This window comes from Patiria miniata, unplaced genomic scaffold (assembly GCF_015706575.1).
Source record: "Patiria miniata isolate m_02_andy unplaced genomic scaffold, ASM1570657v1 HiC_scaffold_20, whole genome shotgun sequence".
NCBI classification, from domain to species: domain Eukaryota; kingdom Metazoa; phylum Echinodermata; class Asteroidea; order Valvatida; family Asterinidae; genus Patiria; species Patiria miniata.
This window is the reverse complement of record NW_024037059.1, coordinates 6,949,646-6,969,935: the sequence shown is the minus strand read 5'-3', so window position 1 is coordinate 6,969,935 and position 20,290 is coordinate 6,949,646. Positions and strand designations below refer to the sequence as shown.

The following is a 20,290-nucleotide window of genomic DNA, read 5'->3' as shown; positions in this document are numbered from 1 at the left end:
ACCAACTTGACAAGATTTCAGAGTCACCACTCTGTGTTACTTTAATTTCAATATTTGGACTTATAAATTCAATATAATTGTTTTACATACCCGATGTTAATATTTACACAACTGTTTGTACATCTCACATCTTAAAAGAAAACTACAAATACAAGTTAATTCCAAAATAAGGATGAATACTAATTACTCATTTATTTACAGAAATTAAAGAAACCTTTTCTGTTTGCTGGATATGACTCCCAGTTAAATAGTTTGAAGACTTCTAGACGCTTCTGCCTTTTCCAAAACAGACTGAAAAATACAACTGTACAGAGATTCCAATTTCTTTTCTATTGATAGAAAATATTTTGTTACATATTAACAATTTACCCTTACAATTTTGTTTCTACTGATAGAGAACACCATTTCAGCTCTGTGGTAGAATATTCCAAGGTCCCATATCCAGGACTTTCTGAAAATCTTTAAGTTTATAAAATATAAGCTAACGATTTTAAACCAAAAGCAGATCTGCTAATATCTCATTAAACCATAGTCAACTTTTTAGTGGAAGTCAACTGTTTGATCAGCAGTAACTTGAATATTCGATTTTGTTTAAAGACGTAATCAACAGAGGATGCTGGACATAACTGGCATCAGGAAAATTGCACATTGTTATTAATGTTCCGATCTAACTGTTTGTTTCCATGACAATACCTTCCTAGTTAAGCCTTAGCCACTTTATATTCTGTGAAAATAAAAAAGCTTGAAGAATTCGACTTAACATTCAGCCAGTTGGTTATTCCAGCTGCTCATGTGTGAATTGAGATTGCATGATTTTTCTTTTCTAGATGAACAATCAAAATACATGCAGGTGCCAACAAAACTAAAGGGAGAGTTCCTCTCCTGAAGTAAGTACAAAATCTCCAAAACTGTGGACTGCACCATGCTTTTTTTTTAAAAAGTATTCTGTATGCTCCAACAATTTTGCAAACAAAAGTTTCCATCTTCTGACTGTTTGCATGAAAAAAAATGCAGATTTGCTTTTAATTTCTCCTTTAGACGTATGTACATTCAACATTAAAATCTTGATGTGCACAAGCGCAATTGCAATACCAAACTGGCGTATTAAATTAAGAACACTACACAAGTGTCTTTTTTCCTTTTGTCTGTGATGCAAGTTTTAGAATTCAATGATCTTAACTTATACTCTAAATGCAGGTCTATGGCAGTTTTATTTTGTTTTGTCAGAAGTACATGTACAAATAATGTTCCATTAGTGTTATGTGCTATCTTTAAGACAGTCTGTAGCAAGTATCCCTGTGCGTACAAACCAACGAGAATGATAATTTCACATTTCCCAATTCCATTTCACATTATCACTTTCAGTACCAAAAAAAGGCAATGCTACTTGATAAAATAATACCCACTCTGTAAATTTCTCTGGTTTTACAAAAATAGTCTCATGTATGAACTCTTTTCCAATCTTGAAAGAAATATTTACATGAATTGTACAAAACCAAATTTGTACATGATATATACATGTACAGTAAAACGCCACTATAATGAACTTGTGGCTATAACGAACATGCCGTTTAACTCCCAAAAATTGGCAAAATGTTAAATTCTATTATAATGCACAATCACTATAACAAACAACCACTACAATGAACATTTTATTATGGACCCCATCATGTTCGTTAAATTGGCATTCTACTGCACTTGAGTTCCATTTAAAAAGGAAAGTCTATCACGAATTATCCATTACATTTGTCAATTTGAATATTTTTGCAGACTTGGACATCTGTCAGTAATTAAAAGTGAAGTTATTCAGCAAATAGAAAAAACAACATAGAAAAAAAAAAGATTTGATCAATTTAAATTCCTTTGGAATAAACTCCTTGTTTGAAGGAAAAATGCTCATTATTTTGCAATATTCAGCATCCACTACACTGTGAAAAATGAAGACTTGTTCTAAAAATGCCCACAACTTAACTGATTTAATCAATTTGCGATAAATTTCAGATGTTAATTCAAAAGTTTATGATGACTATTTATAATCTTCATTCATAGCACTCCGAGAAACAATCGAAGAACTGCGTACCTGATTTCAAAACTCTACATTAGGCACAAACTATGTTCATGCTTGCTCTATCAATGAATACAATATGCTAACATCAATCAAAAAATCACATTATACTCTCGTTCATGTACACTTTTTTGTTGTTGAGTTTACAGAGTAATTACAGTGTAGTTCAGGCAGCATGTTTCTTCAATTACACATCCATTATAGTTTTGTTCAAGTCCAAATACAGAACAGTCACAAAACTCTGTCTAAAAATAATCTGATATTAATGCAGCAAACTGATCCTGATTCAGATTGGCAGACGAACGAAAAAAGCTGACATGAATTTGCGTTACATGTACAATTTGATGGCAGCAACACGACAGGGTCCACACAAGGTATATTACAAAAGTCTATAAATACAATCATATCTACATGTACAGATATATGCATACTTTCAAAGCCTCCGTTGTCAGCCTCAACTTCTCGTAAACAGTTGTTTTTATCAAGGAAAAAGGGCAAAGACCTCAAGAAATGACAGCTTATGGGAAACGAAAAAAAAGGTGACTTCCAAGGAAGTGTTTCTTCAGTGTCATAATTATCATCGACAAACTTGTGTCAGAACTACTATATTTTATTCCCACATCCAATCGTCAATTTTGTAAAAATATACGCAATATTAGTTGTACAAGTTTGTGTCCTCCACCCGCCTGCCACTAGTCTGTTATAAATGAAGTTTGAATGTAACCTTTGGGGATCACTCTGGTGTCGGAAAGAGAGACCGCAGCCTGACTATCTGCTGGTAGATCTTGAGCGAGGGGGCAACCTTCATTCCGGTCAGCTTAGCAATCTGGTCTTTGGTTAGCGACATGAACTTCCTGCCGTCAATGTTCTGGGAGGAAAAGGAGACATGAAATGGAAATGAACTAATCTTTGCACAGACATATTAAATGTCATCACTGAAATGCAAAATAGAAAATAAACATTTTTCTCAGCTTTTCACATATACTTAACCCTACCTCCTTGTGCTTTTTTTTAAAACTGGGAACATAACTAAATTTTCCAACGTAAACTGTGTGTAAACTAATTGCACACTTTATGCACAAATTTGGATATAACAAAGCCCATGTGATGTAATATTAGGCTTCAAAGTCTGAAATCTATCAAAACACTCGTACACCAGGTTTTTTATTCAATGGATTTAGTTTACTCGTTGCAGTATCTTTTAGACATTTTCAAAACTAATGGCACTTATGAAGTTTGGGTTTAAATCTTCCTCTTTAGGAAGGCCTTCACCTCAGAATACTGGGTTTTTTTTAAGCACTCCTTTCACAAGTTTGAAGGGAATGCAGTGAGTTCCCATGCCCCCCATATGTTCCAAACTGTAACACGCCATTCCCATGCAAATTTCAGGATGTCACAATTCAGATATGGAAGGCTGAAACTGGCTGACTGACCTGTTTGCTGAAGGTCTCCACACATCCTCTCTCCCCTGCATCAATCAGGAACTGAATGACTTCACAGATGCCCCAGTTCCATGGGTTCATTATCCCAATCTCTGGTCGCACCATCCTTTGAAGTGTAAACTCCTCCAAAATGCAACCTGGTCCTGACTCAGTAGGGGTGCTGGGCGTGGTAGCTTTACTCCGTGGGGTGGGAGGGTTACCTTTGGACAAACTGGAATTACTCCTTGGTGAGGAAGGGCTTGAAGGGACTGAGAGACCACCTGACTTACTGCTAGCCGAGGAAGAACTTCCTGGGTTCGGTTGGAAGCCAGACAGCTTGAAGTTTGCAGAGCAGGATGCTTGGGAATTGGTCGGTGATGTAGGTAAATTGGGCATTAATGGTTTGTGGAGGGCAGAGTGAGTGGAAGTGGACCTGTTCAATGTAGGAAAATTTACCATCGAGGAAGTCTGTGTCTTTGTTTTGGATGATTGATTAACCATTGCAGCAGTAGAAAGATCAGAGTGCGACTTTGGCACCGATGTCAGGAAATTAACTGACTGGTATGGAAAACTGGGGGAAGTCGGTGAAGGAAAACTACTAGATGCAGATTGGACAGCCACTGAGACACTGGGGAATACTGATGCATCTGGAAAACTATGAGGCCGAACAAGCCTTGGCCGATTTGGTCGTAAAGATGCAGGTTGTATGCCATGGGGGTTGTTCATGATGGCATCTGATCCAAGTGTGGGACTGATGGGATTGGCAGCAGAGTTCAGACTCTTCAAAATTGTTTCTAGTGGGGGAAGTCTGTGCATGATGCTGTGTGTTCCAGGAGGAGCCCCAGTCAGTGATGGTTGTTTGTGGATGGTTCGGTTTAAATGAGGATCCTGTTTGGGTCGGACAATGCCGGACATAACTGGCGAGGCATGTGAATTTGCCACGTGAAGTGGATATCCTGGGGGTGGAACACCTTGAGTCTGCGCTTGAGGACTTGGCAGTGTCCGAGTTGCTCCTCTTGGAAGGAACTGTGGACTGGTCATTGCATGTGGGCTTGGCGCAAATACTGTTTGTGGGCTGTGCATTGTTTGTGGGCTAGAAGCTGAACAGGGACTGGACATCATGTGTGGACTGGATGCTACACACGGGCTTTGAATCGTGCTTGGACTGACCAAAGTTGGAGGGTTAATGTTTGTCTTTGGCCCTTGACTGAGAATGAGTTGCTCAATTGGGCTGGTCCTTGATTTTGCTGTAGTTGTCACAGACACTGTTGGACTTCGTCTTTTGGCTGATGGCACATTAGGTCTAGATTGTGGGACAGTTTGCCCAATGTGTTCACCCATCTTTTTCAAGGGGAGATTTTCAACGAAACAGTCTCTTGGCATTGCAGAAATCATGTCCTGAAGTTGGAGCCTTGAGAGCTGTTCGACTTTTTGTTTTTTGGACATTAGATTACCTGATGGCAGCCTGTTTAGAGGCACTGCATGTTGCAGCATTATCATATCCTCCGGGTTTTGTACTGGAGGTTTCCCCTGAGGATTTATCAAACGAGGCAAAGACTGTGGGTTTCTCCTTATGGTGGGTGCTGGCACTGTATGCACTATGGGGACGGTATTCTGAGGATCTCTATCCTGGGAAGGTGGCAAGCTGCTGCGGCTTGGGATAAACGGTGCTGATGAGGCATTGAGGTTCAGGAACCGACGATATAGGTTGGGGTCCTGAAACTGGAGAGTTCTCAATAGAGTCTGAGCATCCCGAGGATGGATGTTAATAGGAGGCTTGCGCAACTCCATCAACTGAGGGGCTTGCACTGTAGGAGGGTCTGCCATGGACTTGGGGACATTCATGGGACTTGGGACTGGTGATTGCTGGTGCTTTGGGAAGGCTGACACTGGGGAGCCTGCAAGCATATTTGGAGGAGAAGGGTGGCTGGGCAACTGGACAAAGTCTTTCTGCTTGGTAGACTGAGCTAAGGCAAAGTTCCCACTGGGTAATGAGGTGTCACTGGATTCCTGAGAAATGACATCTATGTCTGGAGTAGGCTGGAAAGTATTTGGCACCGACATGTGGCTTTGTTTGGCTTTCTTTGCATGGAGTTTTTTGGCTGTGGCCACCTTCTTGATTGGTACTGCTGATTTGACACTATTCAGAAGTGCTGCAACACTTTGCTCTGTTGATGAAATCACAGGAGGTGCTACTTTCTTTTTGAGTGATAATCTCTCTTGAATTTCCTCCTCAGTTTCAAAAGCAAAAGGATCATGATCTGGCAGTTCGATTTTGGGGGGTTTGGGAGGTGCAGGAGGTACAGGAGGCGTAACCTCATTGGATGCATTTAGGAATCCATTGATTAAAGGTTTGTTGTCTGGGAAGTTGATTTGCCCTGGAAGACTAAGGAGTGCAGCCAATTTGCTAATTTTCCCCTCTGAACCGTTTTTCTTCTCTGAAGGATTTTTTTCTCTGTCTTGGTATTTTCTCTTCTTTTCCTTGTCTTTCTTTTTGCACTTTTTTTCTTTCTTACTCTTATCTTTGTCACGCGTCTTCTTGGACTTCTTAGACTTCTTACTTTTGTGCTTTGAGCCACTGTGTTTGGAGCTCAGGAAGGGAATTTTTTTGGTAAACTCTGCAGATTCTCTTTGCAACTGACTTGAAGAGGCTGAGGGACAACTCGGGGAAACCTTTCCATTTCTCATTTTATCTTCACTTGTGAGTGTTCTTTCTGAGTGGCTCATTAAGGAGCTACAGCTTGCCTTGGCCAGAACAGACTGGAAGCTGGAGTCGGACACGCTAGTCAATGGTGACATCTGGAGTGGATCTAGAGGCAGGCCTGTGACAGGGGTCAGACTTGTGGATGGACCTCCTCCATTGCTCAAGGAAGTGAAGGAGTCCACGCTGGATGAAAGAGGTGAATCAGGGAGAAGTCTCATTGAAAGGGGACTCTCCAGAAAAGGTGTTCCATCAAAGTTGCCACTGCTAGTAGTGGGAGTTAATGCATCTTTGAGCTTCTTGGAGGAAGCAGTCTTCAAGCTGCCCAAATTTGGAGCTGACTGTGAAAGCAGCATCTGTACATTGTTTTTGGCATACTCCTTATGCTTTAACTTTGAGTGGCTTTTGCTCTTGGACTTCTTTTCTTTCGAAGATGCAGACTTGCGGTCTTTCTTACTCTGCTTGTCTGTTTTCTCCTTCTTGGTGACCTTTGGAGGTTTGGGAGGGACGTGGTCTTCAGTGTCTGAGAATGAGTAGATTGCATCTACCATGCTTGAGACGGATTCACTCTTGTCAAAGTAGCCTGCTGAGCCACTGAAAGACCGTTCTGTGTAGACAATGGGAAGAAAATTTAAATTTTTGAACTGTTCTGAAAAATGTCAATGCTAAATGAGTTTTGACATTGACCACTAGTTCTCAGGGATCTAAAATATTAAACAAATTCAAAATATCTATACAAAAAATTCAGTTTGTTCATAATGTGCGAGAATGTCATGAACTTTTTTCCATTCACAAAGACTTGCAAAGGAAGTTATAAAAAGCCAAAGGAAAGTTTGTCTGTGAAATATCTTTATCATACTTTTTGGGCACAACAGGATAACGACATTGATAATCACGCAGTCGTTTTCGTAGGTCCGGATAGCAAACACCATTAAGGCAGCTTTCAGCTCAACTACTCCACGAATTCAAGTGACATTGGTTAAAAAAGTTTACCTTGAGTGATGGATATACTACACAATAATTTTCCAAATTTAAGCTCGGTTTATTTTGACTTTACGACGTCAAAAGTACCGATGCCCTTTATCCTAGTTCCGGATCGGTTCAATCAGTTCCGAATCGATCAAACACTGCTTCGGACGAAAACAAATCACGCGAGAAAATCGATTTTTCAGCCAGAAAAACTCGAATCAAGCACATTTCTGATAAAGTATTATTCAATTTTCCTAATATAGTTCATTCAAGAGAATTCCAGCAAATTTTAAAAAGAGAAAAACGTAAATGATTTTTTTTGTCGGCAGGGCAACGGCACGAACTTACACATGGACTGAAAACATTTTGACACAGCACAGAATACGTCACACAAAATCGATTAACGTGCGTGTAGTTTGATGGTATTTATGCGCGATCCGGAACTAGGCAAAAACATACGGGCATTCATTGGCGACTTTTCAAAAATTAGAGACTCTACAACTTATTTTGATTCAACAAACATTCGATGGAAGAGTTTATACGACTGTAGTGTATGAACAAAATATTCAAAATCACATGGTACGAGTGATGAATCGCAGCTCCCGTGATTTTCTACAAACCGTCCAAACATGTCAAATTGCGAGTCAGAAATCTGGCCGAAATTCCTCTTCTAAAGATTTTATCAAAAAATCTTTGTGTATCAAGAAGCTTACATTTTCCTTTTCAAAATGCACTTCGTCAAATAAAAAAATTATTTGAGACTATCCAAAAGAGGTAGGTTTTTATTTGAAGCGATCCGGAACTAGGAAAATCCGGAACTAGGAATATGACTGTAATTCAAACTTTTTTGCCCAAGATTGAAGACTACTTACTTCGTTTCTCATGAGAAGGCGGTGATGAGGTAGATTTGTGCTTCTTTCCATTCTTCAAAACTGGTGTTGGAAGAATATGATTTGCAGGATCTGAAACAAAACAGGAGAACAGACATTTTCATGCAAGGGTTTCCAAACCTGATGTACTTACTCCCTTCACCCAATGTAAAATCCTATGTAGTGCAACAGAATCAACCCCTTGAACCTTGCAAACTTGGTAGATGAGTGGTTGCGACGGCTGCATTAGTAAGCATAGGGCTGATGGGTTCACACTCAAACTGAGTAAGCTTGTGAAATTATTCGGACAAGCAGTCAGAAAGCAATGAGCAATTCAGTTCATTTAACATTACATCAGTAAACAGCAAACCCTTAAAATAACACAAACATAAGGTTGGCGTAGCGGTACTATCCTTGCCATCCACCGCTGTGACCCGGTTCAAATTCCTCCTTATGAAAACATGTGTATTGAGTTTCAGTCCCTCTTTGATTCATTGTGTTTTCCCTCAAATGTCATTCCAGGATTTGCCTCCAACCTTCAAAATTAAATTCTATTCTCATCGTCAACAAATGGACCACACTGAAAATAAGTCTAAAGACTTTAGTAGGCTGTCCTGGTTAAATGTCTATAAATTAATCATCTGACTCAGAGATGCCCCAGTTTTTCCCACCTACCGTGGACTCTTGGAGGTTGCAGCGGGTAGCCCACCATCTCACACCATCCCACAGGATAGATGTCCGGGGACTGGCAGTTCAGCCACTGGTCATAGCTGCGATCCCACCCATCGAAGTGGACCCTCAGCAACGGCCCAGCAATCTTCAGGATGGTGGCAGCACAGATGAAACCAGACTCAATCAGGTCCACAGCTTCCACTTTCTGGCCCACGCGGAAGGGTGGATCGATTTTCTTCTGGTATGAAAATAAGTGAGGCATGGTTAGGAAGTTATGATTTCATTTTGACAAAAGTCCGGAATAGGTTATTTTCCAGAGTTGTAATGTTGTCAATCACAAGCCAATCGCAAGTCAATTCGCGAGTCAGGACAGAAGTTCAAAAGTGGGTGTTGCCCTTTACCGATGTGAAGTAACAAGAGATGAACAATGACAAAGGAATGCCTTTGTCACAGTTCATTTAAACAGCTTGTGAGTTGAATTGAGACTGGACTACTTGTGATTGACTTGTGATTTCTTGTGATTGACTCAATTGCAACTTGTTTTTTTTTTTCATAAAACAGGATCAAGATAGTTGGTCATTTAAATTTACATTAAAATGAACAGCGTTCTTCATGTTACTGGTCTGGTTACTGTTACAATAGCAGATCTTGTTGGTTCTTACCTGATGAAAGAGCTCCACTGGTGCAGCTATTGAGTTGGTTGCTTTGAGGTAGTCGTCCCAGTCAAACTTGCCTTCATACCCTGTAACAAACAAGACAGAATGAAACAACGAAGCAGGTATAAGTTGTATGAACCGATTGTCAATTAGACCCAAGAGGGACACGGTTTCATTAACCCTAATCCTCCTTAATCCTCCAAAATAACTAGGCACTTTTTTGGAGGATTGAGGCTGTGTGTCTGTCAAGTTTATTTTGGAGAATGCATTGTGTCAAGGTCTCAAGTTGTACCTTTCACTGTTTATGCTTAGCCATGCACTGGAGGTCATCCCCACAGCTTCTGGATATCATTGACACTGCCTCAATATATTAACAGTGATTGTTGCAGGATTTTATAAGGACTGAGGTAGTGGTCACCCCTCCACTGAACAAATTCAAGAAACAACAGAGGACTTCGGGGGCCTGAGTCTGTATTAATTTTTACTGATTGCAGTTGGAGGATTCTGAAGGATTGAGGATGGATCATAGGCAGTTAGGGATAAAGGCTTCTAAATGATGCCAGAGGCAGAGATACAACCAAAGCCGTAGACAAAGCCAACATATGGTACAATGACAAAGACGACGTTCACTCACCTCTTGGAGGGACCAGCTCTATCTGGTGATACTCGCAGAAACCGATGGGTAGGAGGGAGGATGAGGTGGCATGATAACAGAACCAGCTGGCCACGTCGTGCAGGCAGCCATCAATGGCTATCATCAGGTAGCCGTCTCCCAGTGTCTGGACCACCGTGGCCACACTGACGCTGCCTAGCTTCAGTGGGTCAATGGCTTCGAGTTTCATGCCCACGCAGAAGTTCTGCTCCTCGGGAATGGGCTTCGGCTGCAAAATGAGTGGGACATAGAGCTCTTACTGTTAACATTTTTTCATTTACGCGACAAGCAAAACTCAGGGAAGAAAATGTCATGCACAAGTTACCCTCATGGAACTATCACACTATCTCCCTCAGCTTGACTTCATCTTCCAATAACTCAGGGACTAAATTATCGACTGTCCACCGTCAACTAAGAAGAAAACATTGCTTAACAAATTTCTCTATTCAGCTTAGTTACTCCACGTAACTGGGCACAGAAAAACATTATGATATTTCGGCACATTTGGCAGTAGAAATGCATTACATTTCTGGAAATATAATGACATTCAGTTTGTTTAAAGACACTAAACAAATCATCATCCACTGTCAACAATTAATGCAGATCTATTAGGGGCAAGTGAAAAACACAACGTAGCCAAAATGTGCTAATACTTGAAAACCTTTGTGTTACAGATAAGCATTACAGAAAGCCTGGCTGATAACTTAAGCCAGAACTCACCAACTGAAAGACTTCCCAGGGTGCATCACGAGGACCTCCTTTCTTTTTCCGTCCCTTGTCTAGAGCTTCAGCCTTGTACGCTTTAAGAAATAAATAAACAGTCAGTTTTCTATGATTGATACACACCTTTACATATCACTTACGAAACTGGATGTCCTGTTAAACTTGTTTTGATTTGTTACCTTTCAATGTCTTGGAAACTTGGATAATTTTTCGTTTTGATTTGTTACCGTCTTTGAAAGTTCTGGGTCCAAGAAAACTGATATAGAAGTGTTATTGTTGTGGGAAGAAGTAAACAAAATTACAGCTTCCAAATCTGGGAAAGAATGTAGCATCCAGATACCAATCTTTGGTTCTGTACAAAGTCTATGGAGAGTAGAGTGCATTGTAAAAGTATTTTCTAACAAAATTTTAAAAGTTTCTCAGTATTCATTTTCCATGACTAGACCAACTGTTTCAAACATCTTACTTTTCATATACGAAAATCAAATCTTTGGAATAATTTGGTTCGTCTGACTCTGGAATGCCAGTCTTAAACAGTTATTAAACTTCTTTCCAAACTTAGCATGAAGCAAATGGATGGTTGAAGTACCTGCGGTTGCAACCAGAGGGTGGTGGACCCGCTGGGACCATCCAACTGGGTGGATGAGTGGGGAGGTCTGATGGAACCAGAAATCCTTGCTGGTATCCTTGCAGTTCTCATATTGCACATAGATGCGGTCGGCTACCACTTTCTTGATGGTGGCCACACAGGTGCTTGACACCTGTCGCTTGTAGACCACCTCCAGTTGGGTGTCCTTCTTGAATGGGGAGGTCAGGCTTTCATCAAGCTGCAGAGAAGTTAGAAATTAACATTAATTGGTTTGGGGAAAACAGAAGTAAGATTCCCATTTTTTGGACCTAGATAAATTATTGATGCTTTCATTATTTTTTGGCCAATTATGCATGTGACATTTAATGCTTCTACATTAATAGCAGTTTTATTCATTAATGAAGTATAAAGGCTGGGTTTGAAGAACGGCCAATATAGACCAGACACCAGGAATACCTGACAATTTGCAGCTGATTAATTTGATTGAAGATGCCATTTATATGTCAGCTAAAACTAGAAGAAATCGGACATAAAAGAATAACATTTTCAACTGTGTTAATAAAAGAGATGGCCTCTTTCGGTAAGATTCTTCAAGTAGTGAAAATCATGTAATGATTCGTCTCACGTCTTTTTGATGTCGGGTGATTTAGACTACCTTCCTTAGACCCCTCTCACACCAATACGTGAAGCCATTTCGTGGCCACTTCGAGGTGTCCGTGGACGCAAAAGTTATAAAATCGAAGTAACCACGAAATGGAATCGGATCTCACGGGTTGCCACGAACTAACCACGAATTAAGGACGTGTCGATTCCTTCCATGGGCCGATTCTCACGGATGCTCCACGGATCACCCAAAAAGTTTTTGGATATGTTGAAAAACTGAAACGTGTGCACTTTGGAAATTTATTGCCGAATTGAAAACGTGTTCAATACGGCTTATTCGAAGTACTCTCGTAGTGTTCTCGAGGTTGGGCTGAAGTTACATCGGATTTTACGGGATGGCCCCGGATTGATTGTCCGTGAGCCCCATGTTTATTTATGGATTACGGACATCAGAGTGAGCTCCGGAGTCCACGAAGTGTCCACGAGTTGGCCACGAAGTGCTCACGGACTACACGTAGTACTCTCGAGCTGGTGCCGTAGTCACCACTGACACCACGTAGTAGTCTCGAGCTGGCGTAAAAGTCATCACGGGATGCAATCGGGATGGCCACGAGATGTCACCGGCGTGCAGTCCGTGAATTCCAGGAAACGGACATGAGCACGGGTTGGTCCCGGGTGTTTCTGAGGTGGCCACGGATTACTCATGAAGTAAAAACGGGTACCACAAAATAAAAACGTGCTGGCATCCGAAGTGACCTCGCACTGGTCTTGGATTGGTGTGAGAGGGGCATTAACACCAACAACATGGACGCAGTAATTTTACGCTTTTCCCTCGCAAAGCATTTTGTACATGGGTTTGAAATCTATACCCAAACCTGTACGTGCCAATCAAGAATGGTCTATTAACATGAACATACCTTCTCTTTATCAATGCTGAATGTCGGACTTCCAGAGTGAGCAACTCTTGTGGTGTGCTCACGCCAGTTACAGCCAAGCTTATCCAGAACTTCTACAGAGCCAAAACAAAATATTAAAATTGATGTTACTGTATCTTTAATCTTTCCATTCCAATCTGTGTGAAATAAACCTTTTCTAGTCAATGATTTAATTTTCAGGAGAAAAAATATATCAAACTTTAAGTGGAAAATTTGTTTAAGTAAGGAAAATGAAATGCATTTGAGCTCATTTGTTTGCTTGTAGAACTTTGTGAAAAGGGTTTGAAGAGACTTTATGGGTATTTTCTGATTATAGCATCCTGTTGTATTCTACATGCATAATGAGCCGACGATTTTAGAAGAGCACAGAGGTTTTGAACATAACAAGCCTAAGCAAATAAAGTCTGTAAGAAATAAGTTCCATTCTTGAATGAATGAGGATGCTGTAACAATGTCATTTGGGGGTATAAAAGGATGTGAAAACATGCAAGTGACGTAAATATACAAATATGTCGCTTCAACTGAATGTCTTTTTACCATCTTTTATTTTTAGTTTAAAGTAAAGCTACTGCTTTTAAACAGGATTTTTTCTATTGTTCCTGCCCAAAAATGGCATCGTTAAGGTGCCCTGTTTTTTTTCAAATGTGGCCAACTTAGTTTGGGTTGAGCAAAGGAAAATAAACTGGAAGAATTCAAACTAGCAAGATTAGATCGTACATAATCTTGCCACCAATCTTTCTACTCATTTTTTTTTCAAAGATAGAACTGTCAGTGCCTACCTTTTGGGGGCTTCAACTGCTTGCCAACTTTCTCAGCACCGTTGACTGGATAACACTCAGCTTTGCATAGATGGATCCAAAAATCATGGGAGCTGTCCATACCATAACCCTCAAATCTCAACTTTGCTTTATACCCTGAAGGGAAAAAAAGAGAGTTAAAAACCTCTTCAAGAAACAAATGAGATAGATCTTTACAAGTTAATGTAGAAACGCAACCCCACAACCTGCTTACTAGTCTAACTTCCCTGCTGATAGTCTTGATCCAATACATTAGTTATCTAAAGTGGATCACCTCACCTTGGCACTGTCGCAGTTTGTTCCATAATAGTACACTCACACATGACTTTTTTTGCACAGCTCAAATGAGCGTTTTTAGAATTCTGCATGGCATATTGAAGTTTTTGTCTATTTTGTTTTACCTAGGCTTTCCTCTAGGGTAGTAGTCAGCAAACACAAAATTTGCTGTAGCGCATGCAACCAACTGTCGACCAAATATGCACAAATCCACATCATCTTTGCGTGAGCTGAGTGCACCTTAAGTTTAAAGTTACACAGGACAATTTTCATTTTTGTGTTTGTAACAACGGTGCTAAAAATCCCAAGTAGGGTACACAGCAACTAACCTGTACAATTTTAGCATGGTGGCTACTATGAAATTTAAGAAAACGGAGAAAACAACGCACAATTTTTTTTATCTGGTAACTTGATTCCGCTGCTATAAATCCCCACATCCTATTTGACACCAGTAATATCTTCACTTTGAGCAAGGTTTCTGTCATGTAATCAGTAGGTACATTTCCAGGCGGTTGTAAATGTTCCATGGCTTAAATATGTACGCTGAGCAATGCTGGGGCTCAAACGCCTTCAACGGTAGTGATATATTGACGCTATTTTCAACTGAGACAATACCTGCAACTTTGATGATTCTTGCAATCCAGAAGCAGTCTTTAGTGTCCTCTGGTTCGCGATTCTGCACTTCTACTAGTGCACCGATTAGATTAGCCTTCCACTCCTTGGCAAGGGGAGCCTGAAAATATGGAGAGAACAGACACAAAAGATTCAACAACACTTAGCAAGAACCTGTTATTTACAAATTGGAGCCCAACTCATATGATTGGATAATTAGTAAAGCACATGTCATTTTTTTGGGTACAAACATATGTGAATCCAAATTTATTAATGTAAGATTACATACAGCCATCATTCAAACATTACACTTTTTGCAAATTTTACATTGATACAAAGTTACGAAATTGCTTTGATAGATAATTCTACTGTTTGTACCTATGCAATGGCAATGTAACAGTATCTTTATTCTGATAAAAACAATGCTGATAATGTTCTCACATGGTGGAAGCATTTCACCGGTGCTGCCTCTGCATTGAGTCCTTCCAGATACAATGGCCAATCGAACTGCTTGAGGCTCTCTGGGCCGTCCACAGATCCATTAGTGCAGACTCTGGGGCGTTTGTTGTCTACTTCCATTATCTGTGAGGAGGGGAACAGCGGCCGGGCTTTCTGGTTCTCAAACAACGTGGGGACCTGTTGGCAAAAACCAAAAGAATGTAGCATTAGAGTTTGGAGTGATTCGTGGAGGAAAATCAGAGAACCCCGGAGAAAAACCCCTCCTGGCACAGAAGAGAAACAAACAACTACATTTACATGTACTTCTGATGTTTTTTCTTCTTCATATTTACGAAAATGTGTATGCAGCCACATACTTATGTGCAGCCAAGTTGTGGTACACTCACATGGCATTTAAAAGACACACCATTCCGTCTGATTTCAATAGGTTCAACAATTGCGCACATTCAGTCAAGGTGTCTGTGCCCATAATTCATCCAAATGTATTCTATACGACGGAATCAGAAGTTTGTGATCTACTTATTTAATATAAATCTACGATTTTGAGGCACTTCCTCACCGTACTACATACCTTGAGTTTATTGATGGCTTTAATGTCCTCCGGTGTCTTCTCAGACAGCTCTCCCCTCTCCCGTTTGTAGACAGCAAACTTCTTGGTGCAGTACACACTGCAGAAGGGGAACCGGCCACAGTAGGACATGAAGCGAATGGTACGCCACAGGTTACAGTATGAGCAAGGTCCTGCGAAAAACAACATCAGTAAAAACAAACTTTGAATATTTACATTGAAAATATGCTAAATCTATCAAAGTGGTAGAATGTATAGCTGGAATGTATAGCAAGGAATATCCTGAATGAAATGTGTAATGCTAAAAGCTTTCAACATTGATCAGGAAGTCATGTATTTTTGTTTGTAAAGGCCCCCCTCCTCCACTAAATACAAGTATTGGCCTCAAGGAAGACATCCTTAACAGCCAGAAAATGTGACAAATGTATTGGTATCTATATCCTTAAATTCTTTGGCTTTACTATATCTCAAACTTTACGTTATAATGATAATAATATTTTTCGAGGGCTAGGCATCCTCACTCACAGCTGAGACGCTGAATTGCGAAGGACGCAGCTACGTGGTCGAGCAGAAGGCATGTAAAGGCGCCTTAGGCAGCCGCCACACGACCCCTGTCTGATCATGGAGCACAGCCAGATCGAAAGTGCTAATTTTCCCATAAAGTTGTTATAAATTACAGGGGATTATCAGAAACAAGATTCAGCTCTTCCCTCATGAATGTTCAAATTGGCTAAGGTGGAAAGAAATGTTGCCATTTGATACTTTCTGAGCATCCCGTGGAAAACTCAAGTATGACTTAATCAAAATTTAATTCTGTCTTTGAAGACACCACCTTTGTTGGCCTTTAGCCTTTTTGTTGTGACTCCTTTACGAAAAACAGAGGGAAAAAGTACTCACCCACTTCCTTGCCTTTGAGTTCAGTGAACGGCATGCCCTCAAACAGCGCATCATAGTGACCATTCTCTACCACCTTCTCTGGACTGGGGTCTTTCACCCCATCCGTCTCTACGTCTATCTCTTCGTCTGTATCACCATTGTTGTCTTTCTTGTCCTTGCTGGTCACTGATGAGGTGTCTGTCAGTCCCTCATTTGCCTTGAGTTGTCGACTGCCAGAGTCAGAGTTCAGCAAGTAGAGGCTGTACAGATTGCCTGACTTCATCAGCTTGTCCTCCGAGAAGTCATGGCCCTTCAAGAAAATGAGTAAACTTGTTAATACCTCAAACCCTAATCCTCTGTTCCTTTTGTTTTGTAGAGAACTTCTTGAATCCTTTAAGATCCTCCACTGTGAAGGAAAAAATTGCAAATTTTTTGTAAAATTTTTGTTCGGACATCAAGCCTTATGCAAGGTATAGTGGTTGGGCAGTACCTTCTTTACTCCTGAAAAAAATTGAAATGGTTTGGATTAATAATAAAGTTAGGCCTAGATTATACTTGAAATCATCCACACAGCTTCTGGATATCATTGGCACTGCCTCAACGTGTTAACAGTGATTGTTGGAGAATTCAAAGGATTGAGAATGTATCCTAGCAAAACGGCCTAGAGAATTAGAATTAATTACAGGATGTTTTCAAAACAGCGTTCCCTGGGGAAGTAAACTATTTCAAACGGTGATATACATGTACATTTGACTTGAATTATAGCATCACATTCTAAAAAAAACACAACTCTTAATGTACGTACAACATCTGTGTCCATCAGGCTGGCATATGAGGGCAGTACACTGGCTGGCTCTTGGCTGAGCAACGGGTCTGCCCTGCCCTTCATGCCTTCATCCACTAGTGAGGATTGCCTGCTTAAGTGCGATTTTTCCTGTGTTGAGCTGCTTCCCCAGCCTGTTGTAAAAAATAGACGAAAAACAATCTCTAATGCGCTTGTTTTTACCTGTCACTAGTTTAGTACAACTTTTATATGCCTAATTTTCATAAAATCACAATGACTGCATCTATGTGACAATCTCAAACTAGTTGTATAGACAATGACAACACACTTCTTGAATATACTGAGTTTTTAATCAAATTTCTGTTACTTGTTCACTGTATTTACATTTTAGCATTGAAGATTAAAAACCAGCTCTTGATGGTTTTCATTCATTTGGAAATCAGAAAGCTCTTGCTAAAATGTTCAACAATAATTATATCAATGAAATTTTCAGGCACAAAAGTTAGAATTCTGGATGGTACTCACCCTCTTCCATGGCACTGGAGATGAGTTCCTGAAAAAAAACATAAGACAAACAAAGTTGTAGCATCTATTCAATAACAACACATTTAACAACATCAAAAAGATTTGAAAACCTGTGCAGCAACAGTGTAGGAAGCTATAATTTTGTACTGCAGGGAACTACAATGACGGAAACCACACGAAAAGTTTTAAGAGAAAGAGAATTATATGAAATTAGACGCACAGGCATACTGAACTGAAAAGTGAGAAATCACACAGAAGAGTAGTACAATGACTTTTTTACTTATTGGAAATCATAGATATCCTTTATAATTCTTTTTAGTTTAAACACAGACTGGACAGACATTCAATGTATTAATAGTTCTCTCCTCTCCGGATATTTCCTTACCTAGAGCTAAAAGCCTGTCCCTTTCGAGCTAAATAGGGTTTACATTTTGGGGATTTCTCTAATTTACAATGTAACATTGTGAACATTTAAAAAAAAACAGCTTTTCTTGTTTTTCTTCAGATGATTCTTCTTTTTAGGAAATTATTTTTTGAGCCTAGGCCTTGCAAAAAAAAAAGGCAACCGTGTAGGTCCGTCCGGGCCCCTCTTTAGTTTCGATCAAATTAGAGTCTAGGGTGTGTTTTTATCATTCAAACATGACCTTTCAAACCTAAAGTCGACTTCTCTCAATTCTTATGACATCTTTTTTTATGTAATTCTGAACAGTTTCTTGGGGTAGAAATTACAATTTTCATAAATGGTTTACAGTTGGTTAGCGTGCCTTGCGAGTTCAGGGTACATCGTGGTGATCGACATCTTTATTTTTGTGTTGCGTTTTGTCATTGTCATCTTCATTTTACCCCCAAATTTCCATCAAAAATTAGAAACCCTGTTTTCTATACATAACATGTATGACATACATTGTACCTGCACGCTCGTAATGTTAAATGTTGCCAAGTTTGGTAAGTCAAATTATTAAAAGTATTAGGGGAACCTAAATTACAAGTATAGAGAAACTTTCTTATAGGTAGGTAGAATCATCAAATTTCAAAGTTGATTTGATAGTTGTAGAATTTACTTTATCTTAAAGAGCTTTCAAAATGCAATTAAACAAATGGTCTCCTATCATAGGGCAAGCAGTTCTGACATTATTGCAATTTTAAAGTTACTTTTTTTGCATTAAAATGATGCTCGATTTGGCTGAAATAAATGTGACCTCGTCAGTTGATTATTGTACAAACATATGGGAAATTTACACAAATAACAGCATCGCTGTTTTTGGGGAATCCACAACTTTTTTGGCAACGAGATTTAATAACAAACCAAACTTTCTATGGCCATTTACACCCTTCATTTCTCTTTTATTGATGTTTGGAGCTAAGCGAAAGTATCCCTGTATGGGATACTTCATGTCAAACCTTTTTTAAAAAGGTGGTCACAAAAAATTAGGTCATTTTGGGCATGAAAATAGCGCCACCAATGTCCGTGGCGGTGGTTCAACCTAGTAGGTTTATACAAATGAAGTTTTTACAGTATCTTAATGGGATTTTATCTATGTGCGGTACTGCGGTATTTAACAGTTTACAGAATTTTACAGAATTTTTTTTACGATGGGGGGGGGGGGGGGGGGGGCCCTAATCAACCATTCAGACAACAGCTGGTCGGCCGAAGTTTGTAACCAAGTTAGGTTTTAAATTGGGATTCTTAGTATTGTTAAGCACTTTGAGGAATCTTTGATTGATATTGCGCTATATAAATGCTGTTTTATTATTATTATTATTATTATTATATAGGGAACCGGGCCCGTATAACTACACGAATGCCAAAAAAAGTAGCATGCCTAGCTATCTGGTAAAAATTTCACCCGGTAAGAAATTAATTAGGGGAACAAAATGAAAACTAAAAAACAGTGTAAAAAAGTCTAAACTCTAATTTCATGTTTTAATCCTTTCGGCTCTCAAATTTAACAACACACAACAGCATGAGGACGTCTGACAAAATTTAATTACCAATACTAATTTGATTACATTTTTTGCTTGCGTGAAATAATAGCATTCTTTCTTTCCTGAACGATCCCATCGAAAAAAGTTCGACCATGTCGACGCAACGTTTACTTATTTTGGGTAGCGCGCTTTTGCGTTTTCGGTCCGACATGTCCGAAAGCGAAGCAAGTTCTAAGTACGCTAAAATAACAACAGAAACTTGTTTTAACAAAGGAAACTCTTCAATACAAAAGAATAATATCCTTACCATTTCAGTATTCTGAAATTCACTTCTCTTGCGCCATTTGCGGCGTAAAACGCCCTCAAATCACCCGCTACATTGACGAAAGTTACTCCACATTTCGGGTTTTGAGCGAAGTAAAAAATAATCAACAACCCTTGCTGCGCATGCGTCATTCTTCCCCAGCGTACATATGAAATTCTTTTCTATTGGTTAATTTTTCTGGGCATTAAAGGGTCGATAATACAATTTTAACCTACATTTAATATTGAATAATGATATTATAAAACTAAATCAACCTTTATTAAAATAGGAAAGTGTGTTTTTATTTT

At 39.6% G+C, this 20,290-nt stretch overlaps 1 protein-coding gene across 2 annotated transcripts; it reads right to left on the bottom strand.

Annotated features, from left to right (window-relative positions):
- Positions 1 to 10: 10 nt before the first annotated feature.
- LOC119727404 (nascent polypeptide-associated complex subunit alpha, muscle-specific form-like) lies at positions 11 to 20,120 on the bottom strand. Of its 2 annotated transcripts, none has more exons than XM_038199269.1 (17): positions 19,986 to 20,120; positions 17,753 to 17,780; positions 17,249 to 17,400; positions 16,465 to 16,753; positions 15,571 to 15,740; positions 14,982 to 15,176; positions 14,544 to 14,661; positions 13,635 to 13,769; positions 12,838 to 12,929; positions 11,318 to 11,555; positions 10,726 to 10,805; positions 9,988 to 10,234; positions 9,360 to 9,439; positions 8,701 to 8,935; positions 8,029 to 8,118; positions 3,499 to 6,794; positions 11 to 2,933 (listed from the first exon to the last, which is right to left on the bottom strand). In XM_038199269.1, the coding sequence occupies exons 1-17, from the start codon at positions 19,986 to 19,988 to the stop codon at positions 2,799 to 2,801; spliced, it is 5,583 nt and encodes a 1,860-aa protein (XP_038055197.1). In that variant the 5' UTR covers positions 19,989 to 20,120; the 3' UTR covers positions 11 to 2,798. The 2 variants fall into 2 exon arrangements, with proteins under 2 accessions (XP_038055197.1, XP_038055198.1); XM_038199270.1 differs by having other exon boundaries at positions 8,701 to 8,932.
- Between the last annotated feature and the right edge of the window lie 170 nt (positions 20,121 to 20,290).